This window comes from Neolamprologus brichardi, chromosome 7, assembly GCF_056152115.1.
Source record: "Neolamprologus brichardi isolate AB-2024 chromosome 7, ASM5615211v1, whole genome shotgun sequence".
Taxonomy (NCBI): domain Eukaryota; kingdom Metazoa; phylum Chordata; class Actinopteri; order Cichliformes; family Cichlidae; genus Neolamprologus; species Neolamprologus brichardi.
Window position 1 is genome coordinate 24784958 of NC_142110.1, and position 22508 is coordinate 24807465.

The 22508-nt window shown below is 37.0% G+C and overlaps 1 protein-coding gene across 2 annotated transcripts in view; it reads left to right on the forward strand.

Annotated features, from left to right (window-relative positions):
• The window catches only part of LOC102781014 (chemokine-like protein TAFA-5), a 45685-nt gene extending 23394 nt beyond the window's left edge, over positions 1-22291 (forward strand). The window contains exons 3-4 of one of the 2 annotated variants that reach the window (XM_006782296.2): positions 9835-9962; positions 19368-22291. In XM_006782296.2, coding sequence (XP_006782359.1) covers positions 9835-9962; positions 19368-19376 — 137 coding nt within the window. In that variant the 3' untranslated portion in view covers positions 19377-22291. Of the gene's footprint in view, positions 1-9834; positions 9981-19367 lie in introns of those variants that run through there. The other variant, XM_087843348.1, reaches the window with a different exon arrangement.
• The last annotated feature ends 217 nt before the right edge of the window (positions 22292-22508 follow it).

The following is a 22508-nucleotide window of genomic DNA, read 5'->3' on the forward strand; positions in this document are numbered from 1 at the left end:
GAATAACATGTTTCTGTGTTTGGACACAAATTTCTGTACTAAATTTATAACATATGAAGGGTTAGCTGGATGACAAGATGAGCGTGCTTTTATAGCTCTGACAGTATTGGTGATCTTACTTTTATTTGCTTATCGATAATCTTTGATTTGACTTTTCTATATTTTTTATTATATTACATTTATTTATAGAACATGCTATGGTAAATTTGTTTGCTATGGCTGGCTGCAATCTGTCTAATACAATACTAGATAATAAAAGTACAGTTGTGGCCAGAAGTTTACATAAACTCATTATAGTTATTTGAGACTTTTATTTCTGATCTTACAGCACGCATCTTTGTTTACTTTAAATTTGTATTGCTCATGTTTGGGTTTATTTTGGATTTTCTCTAATCTACACAGGGTCAAAAGTATACATGCACATTTAAAATCTGTATATATGCATTCAGTTAAGTCTTTTAATAAGTGGTGTTGAATTTGACGATGCCTATTAACTTCTCTTTAGTGATCGCGTTAACTGCATCTGGTAGTTTGTCAACATAAAAAGGACTTGTTTGACAGTATTTACTAGATTAAGAACTTCAGATACAGGGCATCATTTAATTTCAAATTTGTTGGAATAGGTCTCCAATAGATACTTACTAAAGTAATATAATATACTGTGAATAATTGTTTTTCTAGGAATATACAAAAAAAGGTACCCTAAGACATTGTGGTTTCACAGACTGCACAATCTTCTAAGACACAGGTATCGAACTCGAGGCCTCAAGGGCCGGTGTCCTGCAGGTTTTGTGTCTTTGATCCAACACAGCTGATTTAAATTGCTAAATTACCTCCTCAACATGTCTTGAAGTTCCCCAGAGGCCTGGTAATGAACTAATCATTTGATTCAGGTGTGTTGACCCAGGGTGATATCTAAAACCTGCAGGACACTGGCCCTCGAGGCCTTTAGTTCGACACTCCTGTTCTAAGACAACAGATCAGTCCAGTACTTTATGAGAAAACATAAGGGAAGCTTTCTCTCAGTCTTCCAATTGTCTTCTTGAATATGAAGTTCAAATCCCAAAGTTTCTTTGCATTTCATCAGTAGCTGTGTCTTCTTTTGTCACGGCGCTGGGTCTGTGACCCAGTGTTTTGTATCCGTTTTAATTTGTATTCCTTGATTATTGTTATTCATGGTTTTGAGTTCGGTAGATGGTTTTCTGTTCATATTAAATTTGTTGTGTTTTTTAGCTTCTAGTTACAGTCTCTGTGTCCTCCCTTTGCTCCACATTTCATTTCTTGCCTCCATGTTCCCTCTGTCTCCCCGGTCAGTCATGTCTCTCTGTGTCTGTGTCAAGTCCACGTCTCTGTGTTATACTTCCCGTTTTACTTTGCCGGTTACTTATCTCATGTCAGTGTATCTAGTTTTGCTTCCCCTTGTCTCATCATGTCTAATTAGTCCCAGCTGTGTTTCCCTCCTGTTTCCCATTCCTACGTTACTCCCTTGTGTATTTAAGCCCTGTGTTCTCCTTGCTCTTTGTTGCGTTGTACCCTCACAATGCTGTGTTTTTTCCTCCGTGTTCCTTGCTGTTTCTGAGTTTTTGTCCCCCACAGGCTCTGAAATATGAAATGTTCTCCAAGTAGGAAAGTAAAATGCAGCTCTTTAAAGGACTTTTCTACCAGAGCTATTATATAGGGTTCAGCTAGATTTCCTAGCAGATAATTAATTTTATTAATTTCAGCTGCCAGTGACTTAAATGTTGTTGCTAAGTAGGAATATATGTGAAGCATTAATTTCATAACATTTTTAGCTTTTTTGCATCTGTATGTATATTTGAATTATTTTTTTAGTGTTAGTGCTCCAACTTTGTCTTATATTAGAATAAACTCTATTGCCCTAAAAGCGGATATGGCCGATATGCTTTATTAAATTCAAAATTATTTGAGTCTGACTGTAAACTGCAATTTGATGGAAAGAACAACAGCAATGTGTTGACTCTAGTTATGCAACGAAATCCTGGCAGACACTTCAATACTTTCCATTTTACTTAGTTATGGTCTAATTTTTATTTTCATTGTTATTTTATTGTTATTGTTTTTTTAACACTGTTCTGTATGTACAATGTTTTTCATTATTTTACAGTATAAGGCCCTCATTATACACCTGTGGCACTTTAATTTAATCTCTCTCTCAGCTAGCAAAGACTAATGGGTCACTTCAGAGATAGCAACTAAGCTGGGGAGTAAATTTAAATAGCTTAAAATTGTTATAATATGATTATAATGGATGCACTCTAATAAGCATAAGCTTGCTAAGTTGTTTTACCATAGTTTTTTCCCCTAAATTTTAATCATTGTTAAATCCAATGACTGCAGCCAAACTGCTAGGCTTTTTTATTATCTTAAATGAGACCATTTGCATCAGATTACATGGAGATTACATCACAGCCATTTCTATTTGCTAAGCTAACAATGAATAAATAAAAGGAAATCAAAAATACTTTTATGCTGGAACATTTGAAATTCACACAAATAATACATTTTCTTAGATGCTGGAAGATACAGTGGGGCAAAAAAGTATTTAGTCAGCCACCGATTGTGCAAGTTCCCCCACTTAAAATGATGACAGAGGTCAGTAATTTGCACCAGAGGTACACTTCAACTGTGAGAGACAGAATGTGAAAAAAAAATCCATGAATTCACATGGTAGGATTTGTAAAGAATTTATTCGTAAATCAGGGTGGAAAATAAGTATTTGGTCACCTCAAACAAGGAAAATCCCTGGCTCTCACAGACCTGTAACGTCTTCTGTAAGAAGCTTTTCTGTCCCCCACTCGTTACCTGTATGAATGGCACCTGTTTGACCTCATCATCTGTATAAAAGACACCTGTCCACAGCTTCAACCAGTCAGACTCCAAACTCCGCCATGGCCAAGACCAAACAGCTTTCGAAGGACACCAGGAAAAGAATTGTAGACCTGCACCAGACTGGGAAGAGTGAATCTACAATAGGCAAGCAGCTTGGTGTGAAAAAATCAACTGTGGGAGCAATCATCAGAAAATGGACATACAAGACCACTGATAATCTCCCTCGATCTGGGGCTCCACGCAAGATCTCATCCCGTGGGGTCAAAATGATCATGAGAACGGTGAGCAAAGATCCCAGAACCACACGGGGGGACCTGGTGAATGACCTGCAGAGAGCTGGGACCAAAGTAACAAAGGTCACCATCAGTAACACACTACAACGGCAGGGAATCAAATCCCGCAGTGCCAGACGTGTTCCACTGCTGAAGCCAGTGCATGTCCAGGCCCGTCTGAAGTTTGCCAGAGAGCACATGGATGATACAGCAGAGGATTGGGAGAATGTCATGTGGTCAGATGAAACCAAAGTAAAACTTTTTGGTATAAACTCAACTCGTCGTGTTTGGAGGAAGAAGAATACTGAGTTGCATCCCAAGAACACCATACCTACTGTGAAGCATGGGGGTGGAAACATCATGCTATGGGGCTGTTTTTCTGCCAAGGGGACAGGACGACTGATCCGTGTTAAGGACAGAATGAATGGGGCCAAGTATCGTGAGATTTTGAGCCAAAACCTCCTTCCATCAGTGAGAACTTTGAAGATGAAACGAGGCTGGGTCTTCCAACATGACAATGATCCAAAACACACCGCCCGGGCAACAAAGGAGTGGCTCCGTAAGAAGCATTTGAAAGTCCTGGAGTGGCCTAGCCAGTCTCCAGACCTCAACCCCATAGAAAATCTGTGGCGGGAGTTGAAAGTCCGTGTTGCTCGGCGACAGCCCCAAAACATCACTGCTCTTGAGAAGATCTGCATGGAGGAATGGGCCAAAATACCAGCTACTGTGTGTGCAAACCTGGTAAAGACCTATAGTAAACGTTTGACCTCTGTTATTGCCAACAAAGGTTATGTTACAAAGTATTGAGTTGTATTTTTGTTATTGACCAAATACTTATTTTCCACCCTGATTTACAAATAAATTCTTCACAAATCCTACCATGTGAATTCATGGATTTTTTTTTTTCACATTCTGTCTCTCACAGTTGAAGTGTACCTCTGGTGCAAATTACTGACCTCTGTCATTATTTTAAGTGGGGGAACTTGCACAATCGGTGGCTGACTAAATACTTTTTTGCCCCACTGTACGTTGTAGTTAATAAGTTTACTGACGGAGCCACTGATAGAAACAATTTGTGTAGCCGTTCTTGTAAAATTCTGTTACTGCTGTTGTTCCCGGTGCTGTATGTACAGTTTTGGATCCAAACAGCGTTACGTTTGTGTTTTTCAAGATGAATGAGTTAAAATGTGTGTCTGTTATCAGAGCTGGTTTGAAAAACTCTCTCTCCTGCTTTGGGATGATGTTTTCGGTAGTTTATCGTCATCATCGACAGACACTCATTAGTATATAGCGCAACTTAAACTAGATAGTACAAGTATTACTTCTAAATTACTGTAAATAACCTTTAGAATAACTTTGCTAAAGTACTCAAAGCACACTCAGTACTATCTCAGCATCTCTTTAACCTTTGCATGAATCTAATTTGATATTTATGCAAGTTTGTATTTTCTCTTGTAATCCTAGGTTAAAAAAAATATCTGCATTTCTTGAGGGGAAAAAAACTTTATTTAAAAATCAACTTTATTTCAAATTTTGATATTTATTTATCTCATTATTTACTGATTAACAGGAATAGAACTACAAGTTAAAAATGAAAAAGCATGACATCTTTGAGACCACAAACAAAGATTCTTTGCAGTGTTCACTCAAAACAACCTCTGAGCACTATGTTTTTCAACACCAGACACTGCCCATCACCTGCTAATAGCATCCCTGTAGTGAATAGTGGAATACTTCAAGAAAACCTGCTCTAGAGCAGAGACTCGGGTGATTACATACCTTTCACCACCACAGTATCCTATTAAAACTGGTGTCTGTGTCCACTTAAAAGTTTAGCACAGATTTTTAAATTTCTAGCAAATTCAAAAAAAAATAAAAAATCCTATTTTAACCTTTAAATCTGCAGCACAGTACGAGCAACTTGATTAACATTTCATTATCCTTTCTGTTAGCCTTAAAGTATAAAAATGAAATAAATAGTTGAGGCATGGCAGACGTGTGGAGTAGGAGAATAGGACCCAAGGTGCAACTTTTGCTGTGAGCAAGCTTTATTTTAGAAGGTGGGTGAAAACAAACAGAAACGGCAAAGGCGAGGATGAAAACTCAAGCTTGTATCTCAAGCAACATTTGCCTTTAATTTTTATTGTTTTCTGCTGCTAAATTACACCAGCAGACAACAGGGGGCAAAATCTTACCACAGTCTGTTTTTATCCGTCCCTTCATAGCTCTGCTCAGGAACCACTCGGGTTGATTTTAGGTAGTTGAGCCAAAGCTCACACTGTTTCAGGGAAAGATCAACATCCACACAGACTTATATAAACTATTTATAGATAGACAAAGTCTATGAGAATGGAAAAATTGAAATTTAAACTCTGGATGAGTTTGATTAAAACTCTGTGTATTTAATTTTATAAGGATTTCATGCTCACAGAAATGAATAAAAAGTAAACAGTCAACACATTTTTTTTTATTCCTCTGCTGTTCTTCCATGATTTAAGTAGCAAAATAAAAAAAAGTTAGTTTTGAGAATACCATTTACTCCTGGTAATGACTAAAAAAAGACTGTGATTCTGAGCCCATCCACCCATTTTCTTCCACTTATCCCAGCTACCACAGGGCGAGAGGCGGGTACACCCTGGACAGATCGCTAATTGGTTGCAGGACTAACGCAACGACTAACGACAGACAGCCATTCACACTCACACCTATTGGTTTGATGTGCTTATTACCTAGGTAGAGTACCCAGAGAGAACCCACGAAAACACAGAGAGAACCTGCAAACTCAGTGCACAGTGCTAACCACCGCGGCTCTGAGTCCAAACAGATGAGTGAAAGAAACTTTCTCATCAGGTGGAGACGAACTCAAAGGTCAAAAAGCCAGAGTATTCAGAGACTGCAAAACAAGTCCTAGACTCAGATTTTAAAACATTCACTGACAGCACCGTCATCAGGTCTGATGACGGAGGAGATTGTAGAGAAGAATAAGCGAGAAACATTTAGCTGGAATTCAAAGGGTATTTACAACCGGGGGAAAAAAGAACATGTAAAACAGGTGTCTGTGTCCACTTTAAAGTTTCGCACAGATTTTTTGTTTGCCTCATTTGCACTTCAGTCCTAACGTGTTCTTTCCTGTAGGATTGTCTCATTCTCTAGAGACAAAGGAGCAACCCTCCTTCAGGTCACCCTCTTTGATGAATGAAGTCATTACAAAATGGCCTCCTCGCTTTCTGGATAAATGAACTGTGCTTGGCGGTGGTGGATGGATCTGCATTGCAGTCATTAATTTGTCAGAGTAGTGATGCAGCGCTCACAGGTGTTCGGGTACTTACCGATACATGCTATTAATCCACTGATTCTCCATTTCACACTATTGATTCAAAGTTTCTTTCCTGTTTTCTACACTCTGCAACATAATTCACCTTGAAATGCATTTATCTATCCTGTGTTGTTATTGGTCAGACATTAAGAGACTTTCAGGGGAATGTGGTATACATGAGGAAATAAAAACTACTAATTTAAACAAACATTTAGTAAGCAATTCAATCATTCCTGTAATCTAAAAATCTAAAGTTTTGAAACCCCATTTTTTTAAAACAATGCAGACATAATAATAGTAAGCAGATATTTAGAAAGCAATTCATGTTTTAGATTTAAATAAGTAGGCTCTAATACAGTGTCTGATTATGATCAAATTACTGAACTTACAAAAAGCAAAACTCTAAGTGAAGCATTCCTAATATGTTTAAATTTTGTGTTGATCACTTTCTGTAAGTCTAGTTGTGGAAATCTTCACGTACAATTTCATCTTGGACGTTAAACTTGTGAACAGGTCAACTTTGATGTCGAACTGACCCAAATTTCATGTCAAAGACAGATGCTAGTGCTGACAGCTTGGTCTCTGCCCATAAACCCGAGACCAAAAAAGGTTTTTTCAAGAGTAAGAGTCAAAATCCAAAGATGCTGCATTAGGTCAGGAGCACAACTGAGCTCACACTTATTTTTTCAAAATTCATGGAGCTATGGACCATGAAACTGTCCTCCATCCATCCTCTTCTGATTTTCTTCATTCATCAGCTCCTCAAGGTACTCCTTCCATCTTTTTAACACAGTCTTCTCACTGCTAATCTCAATATCCACATCGTTAATCACTCTAATCTTCTGCACATCTTTTCCAGCTTGATACAAGTCCTTTCCTCCTCAACATCACATACAACTCACTATAAGCCTTTTCCTTTGTCTTTGCTGCCTCTCTGTTTCCCATACACCTAAACCCCCAGTACTCTTGTCTACTTTTTTCATCTCTTTGGCTATCCGACGTTTTCTTTGCTTTTTCTCTTCCTTCAGATCCTTTCCTTTGTTTGGTCATACCACTACCAAGTCTGCTTGTCTTTGTTCCTTTTTCCAGAGGATACATCAAATACCGCGTTTCCCTCAGCACTTCAGGGGTACTTTCCCAGTCATCTGGTAACCACTCAGAGCTCATCTCATCTCCTCAATGAACTCTGTGCAATATTTTTCCTTCAGCTTCCACCAATTTATCCTTAACTTTAGAAATCAAGAAGAGGAAACATGTGAAGGCAAAGTCATCCTACACACTACAGATGATATTGCTAGTATACATTCAATATGACAACAAATGATTTTTCATTTATTCCTATTAATGATACCAGGAACAAGAAAATATACTCCATTTCCAACAAAGGCCAGAAATCTTTATAGAGATTTATATCTTAAATTACAACCATACTAATCTTTGTAATTTTATATTGTGTCCTAAACCTAAATTCTAATAATAACATTTTCAATAAAAATGAGCTGAACTGTTTCCTCCTCCTGAAGGATCTCTCCATCTGGATAGAGGTGTGAGGGGATGTAAGAATTTAATTAAATATTATGGCTGAGCAATGCTACTGTTGTTCAGTAGGAAATTGGTTTGATAATTGGGGGCTCACAGGCTATCACAATCACACCACTGCTCCAATGGGCGAACTGATTACCAGGTTATGTATTACAGGCCTCTACAGTCTTTCATTTTCTTTGTGTTTCCCCAGACATGGCTCAGAGTGTGTAATTTAGTGCCAGGAATGAGAGCAAGAACTGAAAGACTGGGTCAGTAAAGAATCACTTCAAACAGCAGGAATATCCCTGCAAGTGAAGTGAAGTGTGTGTGTGTGTGTGTGTGTGTGTGTGTGTGTGTTTTCCACATAGTGCTGATAACTCAGGTCATTCTATTTTACATAATATATTAGAATATATTATATGGCATGTCATGAGCTTTGTTCATGCTATGTCATGCTACATTAATTATGCACACTGCATTAGAATACCTTTATTTTGCATTTATTGGCCACAACATTAAACCCACTTGCCTGGTAAGTAACCCTCATGCTCCCACAGCTGCTTTCACTTGTCCAGATATGCACTCTGCAAGATCTCTTAAAAATCTACTGTAATAGTATTAGCAGCACATCCTTTAAGACCTTTAGGATATTTAATAAGATTGTGATTAGAGGGATTTTTAGGTTAAACCTCTTATGTTCTTTGTTATGTTTTTGAAGGAGATTTTTGTTGTTGTTGTTGTTGTATGCCAAAGAGAAAAAAATAACCCTCACAATAAAATCTAGAAAAGAATGTCTACAAAAAAAAAAGAACCAAAGTGTTCAAATGGCCCAGACGATGTGCAGACCTCAACCCAATTGAAATGTTGTTGCATTTAAACAGATGACGCAAACCTCAATGAACTGAAACAATTTTGTAAAGCGGACCAAAATTCCTCTATCACTCAATGATGACATTGTAAAGAAAATGGTTACTTTGAGTTATTGCTGCTAAAGATGGTTTTACGAGCTGTTGAATTATGGGCACAGTTTTAAACTGGACTCCAGTTTCTTTGAAAACTTTTTCACATGTCATTAGCTGTAGAGTGTAGAGTGACTGCTTTTGCCTTTCATTCTGATCATCTGGTACGGCCCAAATTACCATGATATTTATGCACATGATGAGTGCATGTAAATGTCCGACTAATGTTCATCTTTATTTATTTTTACCATTGACACATTTTCCTCTCATTTCCTTTGCATAATGAGGAACATTAAATTATTTTGTGTTGTCCATTTATAGTGTTTAATTGAAAACACATACAGCTGTTAATAACAGATGTTTGACGGTCTTCTTTCGACATGATCCAGAGTCACACACATCTGACTGAAAATGCTGGGCAGAGGTTAACTATCACAGAACCCTTGTTACTCTACAACATTGTTTTAAAGGGTTATTTCACCAATGTTGACCATAAAGCCCTTGGTATTTCTTGTTATATTTTGTATGTGTATCTTAATAAAATTGTCAATGTTCTGTAAAGACTGTGTATGAGCAGCTTGGTATGTTCAACAATTATTTACCTGACACTGTGCAGCAGCATGTGTGTAAACTCTATGCAAACACTGCAAACTCGGAGTGCCATTGCAGAATATAGATTACAGATTATGTAGAATTTTTAAATGCAGTTGTGTATCTACACCTATTTCTTCATTGTTAACAGTCTAGGAGTAAAAGGAGGAACATCAACAAGAATAAGATCATCATTTATGATAAAGGAGATTGGGGGGGTTGTTCAGCCATAAGATGCTGATGAAAAAACACAAATAACGTAAAAACTTAAAATTGAAGCTCAAGCATACTTACCTCTTGTTCCTCTTGTCGTCCTCTTCAGTTCGTATCATCACGAGTCGACAGTGGTGTGAGATGACTCCGTGCTTGGAGGATGAAGGCTGTAATCTCCTGGTCAATCAGTCAGGCTGGACCTGCACTCAACCAGGAGGCAGAGTGAAAACCACCACGGTGAGAAAACAAGCTTAGCTGACAAATACAAACACAGGACTAACCACTGAAAAAATGTTGATTTGAACATATTTGCAAAACATACTGGAAATTGATTTCACCAGTTTAGCTGCATGTAGTAACAGAAAGTATAGAAGCAAAACCTGCTGTATTGTTCAAGGAGTCATCCTATTTTTACAAAACTGTGAATCACAGACTTTAAGTAAGCTCCAAACATGGGAACTTAAATTGTAAGAATGAAGAAAGCTGCACACCCTACCTCAGGTGTGCAGTCTTTATTGGTGCAAGTTTACTGTGAAGGAGGAGCTATTTCCCCCCCCCCCCAGTTGTCAACAGCCTTCCAACAGATGTGATTTGGAGTAATAATTTTATAATTTTTTTCTCTTTTAAATGCCAGATGAAAAACAAATTCCCATATTTCATACACAGTTCAGCTTTGTTGTCCATGAAAAATATAATGTCAGGTTCACCGTGAGTCTTGTCAAAAGGTAATTTTGAGAATTATATTAACAATCCTTGAGCAGAAACTGGAAGAAAAAAACAACCTAACAATAATGAGTTAAAACAGGGAACATTTTTGAATTAATATAACTTCATTCTTCCCATCTGAATGTTCATTGGTCTAATGAAGATCTAAATTTGTGTTGTTCAGATTTTTTTTGTTTAATTCATTACAATCTTCAGCTACTTTTACCCATGTTTTTGTAACAGAATGAAATTAACCTGGTTCAACAAATTAAGTTTCTGTTCATCGAGTTTTTAACAAGGCTGGTTAATTAGCAGGACTCAAATGCATGAGTCAGAAACACAAAGGGTAAACTAAAGGTAGTTTCATTAAACTAAAAAGTCCAAAACAAGGAAAATCCAAACTTCACAGTGGAGAGCACGAACTGTAAGACACAACCACAAGGCACTACATTACAAACAATATATACACATCAGGCAGATGGGAAACACCAGGGAACATAGCTGAATGGGATCTGATTAACGAGACAAGGGGACCCAAAACTAAACGCAATCCACACGCGATGAGGGGCTATCAAAATAAAACAGGAAGTAACAAAGACTGAGACCAGTACTAAAACATATGAACGTGATACAGTGACAGGCAATAAATAAACATGAAGACATGATTGCCTGACGAGACAGAAAGGGAATGATGATGATAACAAAAGGCTACATAACCTTATAAAAAATACAGACTGGACCCAAAGGGAAACAAACATAATCCATGAACCAGAAATGTAGATAACAATCTCAGAGGCACAAGGAGGAACAAACCTCAAAAAAGTTCAAAGAGCTTGAACATAAATCATCTCTTACTGTAAAAAAAAAGAATGATGCATCCACAATAAATTTCAAATCAATGGGTCAAAGACCCAGCACCATGACAGTTTTTCATTGTATGATTGTTGAGTTCATTCAACTTTTCCTGAGGTAATGTCATTCAGTACCATGGAGACAAAATAATTTAAGACCAAAGCCTTCTGTTTTTGATGCCCTGTAGCTCCTAATTATAGCTCTTATAATTATTTCCATTTTTAACAGTAATTTCAACAAATGCTGTTCAGTCTTTTTTTCCTTTTCAGACAATTGCAGGCAAAATATTTGAGCTTTCAGTACTCACATGTAATTTTTGCCAGAAAATTCATTCAACACTGATTTTAATCTATGTCTCTCTTCTTACTCTTGTCCTATTGCTTTCCACACCTTTGTTGTAGATATACTAATGCTGTCATTTTTTCCAGTAAACCTTTTATGCCTTTAAAAATTAAAAAAACAACAACAACAACAAAATAATGGAAAAACCATAAAAGATCCTTAAAATTCATTCTCCATTCAAGTAAATGAGAAGTCTACAGTAAAGAAAAGTTGAAACAACCTCCTTTTTAATTTTTGCTCCCCTGACCACATTTTTAATGCTAAGCAAACAAAACAATTATTCAGATGTGCACATCTTTTAAAGCACCTCAATAGAATTTGTGGCAAATCTAGATGAGCATAAACCTGTTTTACAGTTAAAGAATATGAAACTGTTAATGCTATGAACCTTTTAAAAAATTAAAGCCCCTTCTTAATTTTAGAAAAATAAAAGTATGCTCAGAATATCTCTGATTTTAAAAATGTTAAATGTTGACAGTTAGCTATTGGAGTTCATGACCATGCTAAGATAAGCCTCAAATTAAATTTGCTTTTCAACCTTTTACAATAGAAATGTCAATTTCTGTTTCTCTCCAGATGTTTTAAACCAGTTTAAAGAAGAAACATCACAGTTTTAAATATTTAACACAAGAACCAAGACGGAGGTCATTTTGAGGCCATTTTAAAAAATAGTGTAACTCTCTGCAATTAAACTCCATGATCTCATGTTTCATTACTTTTTCAAAAATTTAATTATTCATTATATAGTAAATTTAGGGGTAATAGGGATAGAAAGATGACAATGTCATTTTGACCATATAGAAATTGGTATAAAAAGGTAATTTTGCCTAGCCAGACCTAGGTTGCTGGTTGTGCAGAGCAGCAGGGGAACCATAGATGAAGTGAGCAGACTCCGGAAATCCACAGCAGCTGAGACGAACAGGTTTCAGTCCCGAACAGGAGAAAAGCTGAGAGGCTCAAAGGCTGCCGACTGAGGTGCAGCACTGTGGATGCTTAATGAAAGAGAAAGGCTGCGTATCCAATGAAGCACAGGCAGTTGTAGATGGTGTGAGAAACTTTTACTGTTGTACTTTTACAATAAATAATGTATTAAAATGTGTCCTAATTTTGAGGTCAGTTTTAAAATGCAGACGATGACCTGTTCAATAAATTTAGCAGTGAGAGGTTTTCTTCATTTGTTGTTGTAGTTTTTTTTTTTATTTTAGTGTAACTAATGCCACCTGTTATCCAAAATTCACTTTTAACTTTTTCATAATTATCTTCTTCTACATGAATTATTTAGATGTGAAATTTGCTTATTGGTGAATTTTACATACATACAATACATATTTACCTTTATGATGTGTAATGAAATAACCATTCGTGAAACCTACAACATTTTCAGAAACTTAATCTTTAATACTTATTTTGTCTAATCTTGCTTATGAATAGAAAAATATGAAAATTAACAGCTTAACGTCTTCAAGAAATGACCTCTTTGGCATTACAGTTGTTGCTATGGGATGGGATCTCTACACCAAGCACATCAACCCTCTCCATGTTCTCCTTCACTACTGCACATCCATAAACCTTCCTCTTTTCCTCCTCCTTACCAGCTGCATATTCAACATCCAGCCCTGCCTTTCTAACTTTGAGTCCTAACTGCTCAACCTGAGCTGCCCCTCTAATATTCTCATTTCTAACCTTTTCCATTCAGGAACTTTTACTTTACAGCCATAATTTTACCCTCAGATCACAGAGGAAAAAATTTTCTTTCTAATGAGTTTTTTTTTTTTAAGCCAACAGATGTAGACTTTTTGAACTGGAGGAATGTGAGTGAAGGGAAAACTGCCTAATATATCTTTATTATATTATTATATTATATTATATTATATTATATTATATTATATCTTTATTATGAACTTTTGGAGAAAGATGGAAAGCTTTTTTATCTAATTTATCTCAAACATGCTTACAAAAAACAAACATACCTAGAGAAACTTCTTGGGATCTTCCAAATTTGTAAAACAGACTGATATGACTTAAAATTTGGATTTTAGAAACCATTTTGTGAAATCATAGCAAAGCATATTTCAGAGAAATTTGTCAGTTGATTACAAGTCACTGACAGGAGAGTTGTGTCATCTGTCTTCACTCCAGTGGCCCATTTTCTTTACAGCAAAGCAGATCATGGAGCCTCATGATAGTTCCCTGAAGTTAGCAACATACACTTCCCATAGAGATATAGCAACACAGGCATGTTAGTGGATTATTCACCAATGAATTAGTGGATGCTGATATTATGACAAACTATCCATCCATCCATCCATTTGCTTCCGCTTATCCTTTTCAGGGTCGCGGGGGGCGCTGGAGCCTATCCCAGCTGTCATAGGGCGAGAGGCAGGGTACACCCTGGACAGGTCGCCAGTCTGTCGCAGGGCTAACACACAGGGACAGACAACCATGCGCACTCACATTCATTCGCACATTCACACCTAGTGACAATTTGGATTATCCAATTAACCTATCCCCACAAGCTGCATGTCTTTGGACAGTGGGAGGAAGCCGGAGTACCCGGAGGGAACCCACGCAAACACAGGGAGAACATGCAAACTCCACACAGAAAGACCCCGGCCTGATGGTGGAATTGAACTCAGGACCTTCTTGCTGTGCGGCAACAGTGCTAACCACCGTGCCACCGTGCTGCCCTAACAAACAAACTAACAAACACATAATATTAATAACCTTATATGAAATATTGGTATTGGTATTAAATATTATGAAATGTGAACAAAAGGCATCAAAACGTAACTTTTCTGCTGGATTGAGCCATTGAAATACTAGTTAAATATAACATTGTGATATGTAGCTGTCTGGTCTGTTTAAACTTATTTAGCCACTGGGATGTATGGCCTGGTATGATAAAATGGTAACTGCACAACAATCCGGGAAATGGCTAACTATTTTTATTTTTTGTGATGACTGGCTATAAATAAAGAGTCATCGAGGACATCTGAGACATTTTGTAAACAGACTTTGTGGTCATGTTGACGATGTCTTTGTTATGTTACACCTCAGCTGATCGCAGACGCAGAGGGAAGATGAGACTAAATACTTTTATAAAACTGTAATATGTATGTTAACACACTTATCATGTATGACAGTATCAGTATGACAAGAAAAACAAAAAAGGGGAGAGGAAGAAGAACTGCTTATTTAACTTTGATGTTCCAAACCAGTTACTAGTTGTACGTCACAGGTGTGAGCTAAAAAAACCTCCCGTAGTCACTTATGCTTGGTATTCTGAGTGCAGGAAGGCACTATGGATGTGCCAAGGTCTTTATGGGCCATCAACTAGCTGTGATATGAACAGAAATTTCCTGCGTTCTCCAATAATCCAAAACAGAAGCGTCTTCACCCTTGCATTTCATACATATCAACAAAATACTGGGTCACCTACACATTATAATTACAGGAACTGCTAAACCATTTAAACCCATGCAATAAAGCTCTTTGAAAAGAGTTGTTCTGTTCATGTTAATGCCAGATAAGGTTTTGAACTCTGCAACTATTGAGTCAACAGAATGTGGGCGACTTTTATGCACTTTGGGTCTCAGCACTCTGTGATCCTATTTTGTAAATTTAAATGGTCCGTCACTTCATGGCTGAGATGGTCCAGCAGACTTCCACTTTGCAATAATACCACTAATAGGTGATTTCGGAGTATGTAGGAGGAAGGAAACTGACTTGTTGCAAGGGTGGCATTTTATGTGCCAATGGGTCTAAAAAGAGCAGAATTCAAAGATTCAGAGGTGTAGCCCAATACCTGTGTCCATATAGGGTCGCTGGACTGATGCACCTCAGCAGGATTTAAACATATGTTGGTTGGGTGAATTAAGATGCTATAAGTTATTCAATATTAATGGGATAATTTGTGATTTGTGTTTGCTTTAGAGGTGAAATAAATAGAAACAGAGCTCATTATTTGTCATCACCAGCCACAATTCATCATAAAGCAATTATGTTGGAAAAATGCTGCCTGCTTTCCAGTTTACTCTCAGCTGTGGTGTTTATCATGGAAATGGCAGATAAAACACAGAGACACTAATGACGGGAGCCGGTATATGACATTGTAGAGCAGTAATGTATTTTAAACTAAAGTGTAACACAGTTAAGCTCATATCTGTCATCTCTGTCACTTACAGGTGCAAGATACAGATGACACTGTTATGTTATTAAGACATGCAGATTGGTAGATTTAATCTTGTTTTATTGCATCTTGTAATAAAACAAGTTTAAATCGCAGGGGCACACACAAGAAACAATATACAGATTTCACATTATAGTCGGAGCATTTGAATGTAAGCATATGTGGTTACAGTTTGCTGAAGTAATGTATGTTAGATGACCACTGTAAGTCAATAAGGAATGAAGTATAACTAACCTGCAAATCTACTAAACAGTACAAGATTGTTTTAATGATTATTTTTAGAGGGTTTTTTTAGAAAGTTTTATATTTCTGAGAACTCTGCTTTCTAAAATTTGTCTGTATTTGCTTCATTGGATCTAAGAAGCGTAGTAAAGGGCTCCATCTCAGCTTCTACTTACGTTATGTCAACTGCCTGGATCACCGTGTTCTCAGTGAATGGCGGATTTATTTCTTTTCTGTTAATTGTCTCTGAAATAAACCACTCTTCCACTAGGAGAGAAAAAAAAGTGTGACACGTGACGATTTGAGCTTAGTTCTGTAATTGATCCCATTGGTCATGCTTTGGTGGAAGTCAGCTAAAGCTTGCATTTAAACTGTATCAATAGCGAGAGACAGGGAGTCTCTAAAGATTATCAGCCTCATCGGCAGCATTAATTAAGAGGATTTCAGTCTTGCTAAAACTAATAGCACAGTTATAGCTTCTCACACATCTTAAAATATTTGATCTGTGAGGATCATGTGAGGATTCATGCTGTTTTTACTCATTTCTGGACAGATATTCACGACTATGGACTTGTGCGGACATATTTTGCAGGTCTCTTCATCTGTAAGACTGCTGAAATCATTGATAAACTGCTGTTTTTATTCGGGATTGGGGTTTGGGGACTCATTTGCAATCAGCTACATTGCCACTGTCAGATGTTACTTCTCAGTTTTTATTTACCTTTATGTTTCCTTAAGTGTTGTGTTGAAGGCAGCCATGTGGTGGCAACCTGCAGAGGGATTTATCTATTTTCAGTCACACAGGGAGAAAATGACAGGAGTAAATCACAGTCTACTCACTCAGAGAAAAATCCGGTTCTCCTTGGAGAGAAGGGAATCCATTTACTTAGGATGTGAAAGTGTCACAATGCAATTTAGAAACTGAATATTATGGGGTTTTTCCTCCCCTTTTCTCTTTCAGACATAAAAGAATACAGCTGCTTGTTTTTAGCTTATCAGCAGTAGACACTCTACAAAGGTAGATACAGAAAATTCTATATCTCAAGTGCACATTATCCAGTCTGTCCCAAACTTGACATGCTTGATGGAAGTCCAAGTCTGGAGATGTCTATGTGCCAATATTAGGTAACACTTATGGCACCAATATGGAAATCAGCAGTAGGCGATAATCATCCCATGTACATCACATTTTCATTGGTGGTTCCACAGATTATATACTGTGGCATGGCATATAATTAGTAGATACTCTCCAGCAACACCTAGTGTTGGGCTTAAAACATCCACATGACTACATGAAACTCCTCGCCTACAACCCTACCGACCTGTAATATGGATCGAGTGCAGCATGAGTGGATGTGCACAGAGAAGCGAGGGCCTGATAAATGCTGTTTGCAACTTTAATTTGAAATTAATATTTTTATAAGAAGCATATTGAAGTTTATTATCATCATTATGCAAACAAAATGACTGAGATAAAATGATCATTTTGCCACATTCAATTTTGAATTGTGAATTATAACACCCTTTACATTTGATTATTACTTTTGCGATAATCCAGTAGCCCTGTTTGGTTTCAGACAGTGATAAAGAGACAGCATTTAAAGTTTTTACTACAGCTTTTTTCTCATTGGCCATCAGAAATGATGGATTTCATGGAAAGAGTTGGTTGTAATAAGGGTATTGTGTCAGCAATGTATTTTGGCCTAACGCAAGAAAATCCAGTTGCATGATCTCCTGAGTGCACAAGGACGACTTTCTGAGCTCAGTTGCCTCCTCCACCTACAACAAATCTTCCATCCTTACTCTGAGTGAAGGCAACAGATGCTCTAAATGCACCTTCACTTGATGTTAATCAACTGTGAGCAGAGCATTTTAAGAGCAGTTTGAATGTTGACGTCATTTCAAAGTTATGCATCATTCTCAGTGTAATCTGATTCCTCCAGCTCTTTTAGAATTCCAGCGGCAGTCAAACAGAATGGACATGAATAATTCAGAGAAGAGCTGTTCAGAGGTAGTGCCGCTGCTACTTCATCGTCACTTCGTTGTGAGGCTTCAGCTAGAAGCAATTACAAAAGGGCTTCTTTTCCAAAGTAAAGACGGTACTGAATATCTATTTTCACTAAGTTTCATGTTCTCCTTTATTTTGGGGGGGCATGCCTGCTGTATGAGGTTTATTCTGGTAATGTTCTGCATTATAAGCAGTTCATAATTAATTCTAGTGATGCTGCTTTTCTTACTGTCAGAAAATCTACTAAAAGGGCAAAAAGTATCAATGAAATGATCTTAAATCAGGAGCTCTTTCTAAACTTGGCACTCACACGTACATGTGGAAGTACGACTATATTAATTCTACAATTTATTCAGTATTTATTCAATATTCAATATTGTCAGGTCTGTAACTGTGGACAGTGACACAGTTTTTGCAATTTCCCCTCTGTACACCACCACAGTATTGTTTAAATCAAACAATCAGTAACTTATTGAACTGCAGACTTCCAGCTGTAATTCAAGAGATCTAACAAAAGTATTCAATTGCATTAAATGTTTAGGAATTACAGCAATTCTTATACAGGCAATAAGGAATTCAGTTGCTGATTTCATGCTGTATTTGGTTTTATTTTCATTGACTGTTTTGTTAGGTTTAAACACCATAACTGCTTGGTAATGATTAGGTAAGGGTAAGGAAAAGATTGTGATCTGGTTCTCAGTAGGGTCTTTGAAGAGTTATGATAAAAGGTACCCATGAAAGCTACGCCAAAATTTGGGATTATAGATTACAGAAATAACGTAATGTAATAAAAATGTTAATTACATAACTTTTTCATTCTGTCGTCAACAAAAGAAATGAATTTCTTCTTGAATAATGGTAAATGCATAAAATATCTATCAGTGTAGAGCCTCGTGCATATCGGTGTATTCTGGATGTGTATGTTTTTGGCTACATTTTAGCTTTCTGTCAGTACTAATAAATTGCCTTGTTATTAGCCGGGTCAAAAGCAGTGTCTGATGTTCTGGAGAAATAGTTCTTTGAATTCCACCCTCACAGTTCAGTCTTCGGCTCATCAGATCAGATAATGTCTTCCTCATGCTCATAGTTCCTCGTAGTTTTTTAAAAAGCAATTTGACAAGCTGCCATATCGTTTTACTCACAAGTCCTCTCCCTGTGTTGGCTAGAATTGCTGTTGAGATCCTTTAATCAGGTTCTCTCATCTCTTCAGAGAACTTCTGAATGTCTGTTGACTTGGAGACTTGAGGTCTTTCTTGATCAATGGCCCTTCTTTATGTCTCCTAAAAGAGAAATATTCCTAATGTTGCTTAAATCTGTCCTCTAGGTCTCCTGACAGTGACAACTACAAAAACTACAATTCACCAGAAAGACAGGTTCCCATCATCCATTACCCATCATCAGCTAGCGGACCATCCTCTCCAGCTTCAGTTGCTGAAGACCAATCACAGAACACCGCAGCCTTCAGAGTCGCAGGTCAAAGCACCAGCACTTCCTGTTTGATGCATGGGTGAACTCTGGAAACTGAAGCTTAAACTTCTTTTGGGGAAAAACAGTTACTGTGTTCGTTTTCCAAGAGATTTGAAAAGCATTTTAGTGCATTGGATGGATATCTTTTTCGTGGCACAAAACTCTGTTTCATTTTTACATACCAAAGATGAACAGAGCCCACGAAGACATGTTTTTGGAGGGGATAAGACATTCAGAGTGCCACTCTACCACATACCCTACTATATCTTTGCATAGAAATGAAAATATTGTATAAATATCTATTACATGGCTTAACTAAGAAAAAAAAGAGTTATTTAAAAAAAAATTGTTTCTGAATGAAGAGAGATGAAGCTGTTGTTTCTGTTGGGACACTCTGGCTATGTGCTGGTCATCAGTCTGGTAGGGAGGGTAAAGGGAAAAAATCATATCAGACATTTTTATGATAGAAACATCAAGACTTGCACTTTATGTAGACATTTGAAATGTTGTTTTACACATAAAAATTTCCATCGACCAGGCAGGAACACTTTGAGTGTGGTAACAAGTAGAAAAATATACAGTAACTGTTCAAACTGATGCGCATACTTAAAACAATGGAACTAAGTGAACCTCAGACAGTTATATTATAGTACTTGATTTTGAACCTATTTGGGTTCACTTTTATGTTATATCAGACATTACAATTGTCAAAGTTTTCAGTTTTATTGTGCAGGTAACAACTGAGGCAGTGATGCTGATAAATGCATGGAACTTCAGCAATATGAACTCAGCTCCTACTTTGATTTAGACATAAATAACATCAGATATTTCAGGAATATAATATTGTCTCTTCAAATAAAACCATGCAGTGTAGTAGCTCCCGATGGTTACATGTCACTATCCCTCATTAAAAAAAACCCATCAAACTACAGATTTATCGAGGATTCCTGGCCATTCCACCAGACTACATTGTATATTCTTCTACATTTTTCTATATTTGGCCAACATGCAATTTGCAATAACGATTTCAGTTAAGCAAGGAATTTCATACCACACACTATTTCTGTTTGAGAGCAGAACACATAAGAACACAATAGATTTTCAAGTAGAAAGTTCCAAAGTTAACAGTTTTATACATTGTATGTTTGTAGAAAGCCATGCCTGACTCATGTTTGAAACCTGTTGTTATTCAAAGCTTGGTCTGACAGTTATATTGCTTTTAAGCTGGGACTGAGAAGGTGTTTTTCATTTTGACCACTTTCTGATGGGTTACATTTCAAATACTTACATATCATAAGTAATACTTAAAGTAATAACTGATCCTTTGTTTACATCAGTTATGAAATATTACCTATATTTTTTCCACGTACTGTCATTAAAAATCAAGTTGTGCATTAAGCCAATAAATCTACAGTAGTAAACAAAAACTGGCTGACACCAGCTCTTTACAGATAGCAGAAGACAAATATGAAGTGTTATGTAGAAGAGATGTTTCAAACCTGGGCAAGCTAAATTATAGGAATTAAAATGAGTTATTATACAACTATACACTAAGTAAAAAAAAAAGAAAAAAGAAACAAAAAAAGTGACATTGATTTCTTTTCCCCCTTCAACAAGTGAATGTATACCAACTCTAACAATTCCATGTTTCTGTAGGTCATTGCCTTATCTCACTCTTATTCAGCAATGGGAAATTAAGTCACTGCCCCTGTTTTGATGTTGTTCCCCTGTTCTGTCCTTATGGAACCATTTTTTCACTAAATAGAAAATGCAGTTTAATTGCCTATCTTCCCAAATGTTTTCTTCTGGTGACAAATTAAATACTTTTATATGGAAAATAACAAGTGCAGGGAACAAATCCACAACTATCTTAATATTCACTAATTTTAGGGTCTTTACATGAGGTGGGAATAATGTTCGTTTCAGGTTTATAATTTTAAACTTTAATTGCAGATGCAAGAACAAGGGAATTCTGTCTTCGCCTTTCAGTGTTATCAAAATTTACATGGTAATAGGGATAATTGTCACGGGCTGCGGCTCCAGACCTTGTATTTGCAGAGAGGATCCAAAAGCAGACACTCACGGCAGGGCAGAGCTTAACTAAAGGCAAGCAGTTTATTAAAGACAGGACAAAAAACACACACACACAGGGGCAAAAGGAGGTTAAGACACTAAACTGAACAGAAAGCTAAACACTAAGAACGTGGCACATAAGGCATAAAACACCAAACAAGAGGCATGGAAAACCTGAAAGATGGTAGGAAGATGGACAGACAATCCAACAAGGTAAAAAAGATACATGGTACAATATATACACACACAAGGGTGAATAGGGAAAGGCTGTTCATCTCAGCATGGGAACATAGCTGAGGTGAACGAACATAATGAGACGAGGTAAGCAAAACTGAACACATTGAACACAGGACAGGAGACTGTCAAAATAAAACAGGAAACACACTCAGACTGAGACAGACAGGCTTGACACTGGGGTCAGGGAAGAAACAGACATGGGAACAAGGCGTGCACAAGAGACGAAACACAGCAACACGACTAACATGCACAGAGGGCGAATACTCAGCAAAAGGATCATGATTTCAAAATAAACAAAAATGCTGGGTCAGTGACCCAGCACCCTGACGATAATACCTCTGTGGGACAACAAACCAGCGTGCAAACATGAATGTGGGAAACTTATGACTATCCTCTGTTTTCTTTGGGTCAAAATAAAATAAAAATGTGTTTTTCTTTTCAGAGATGAGCTTCTGTTTTTCAGTATATACTGTCCAACTCATTTCTCCAAAGAGTTAGAAAAAAAAGGAAACTCCTGGCTGAAATAGAATTTATCCTTTAACAGAGTTTACTTGAATTCTCAGGATGATGGTATTGTTTCTAATTGTTTCCAGCATAAGCTCTTGCATTTTTATCTATGTATGTAAGTATTTATTTATTTAATATACAGAATAACAACAACCAATAAGTTTGCTATTATGTTATTACT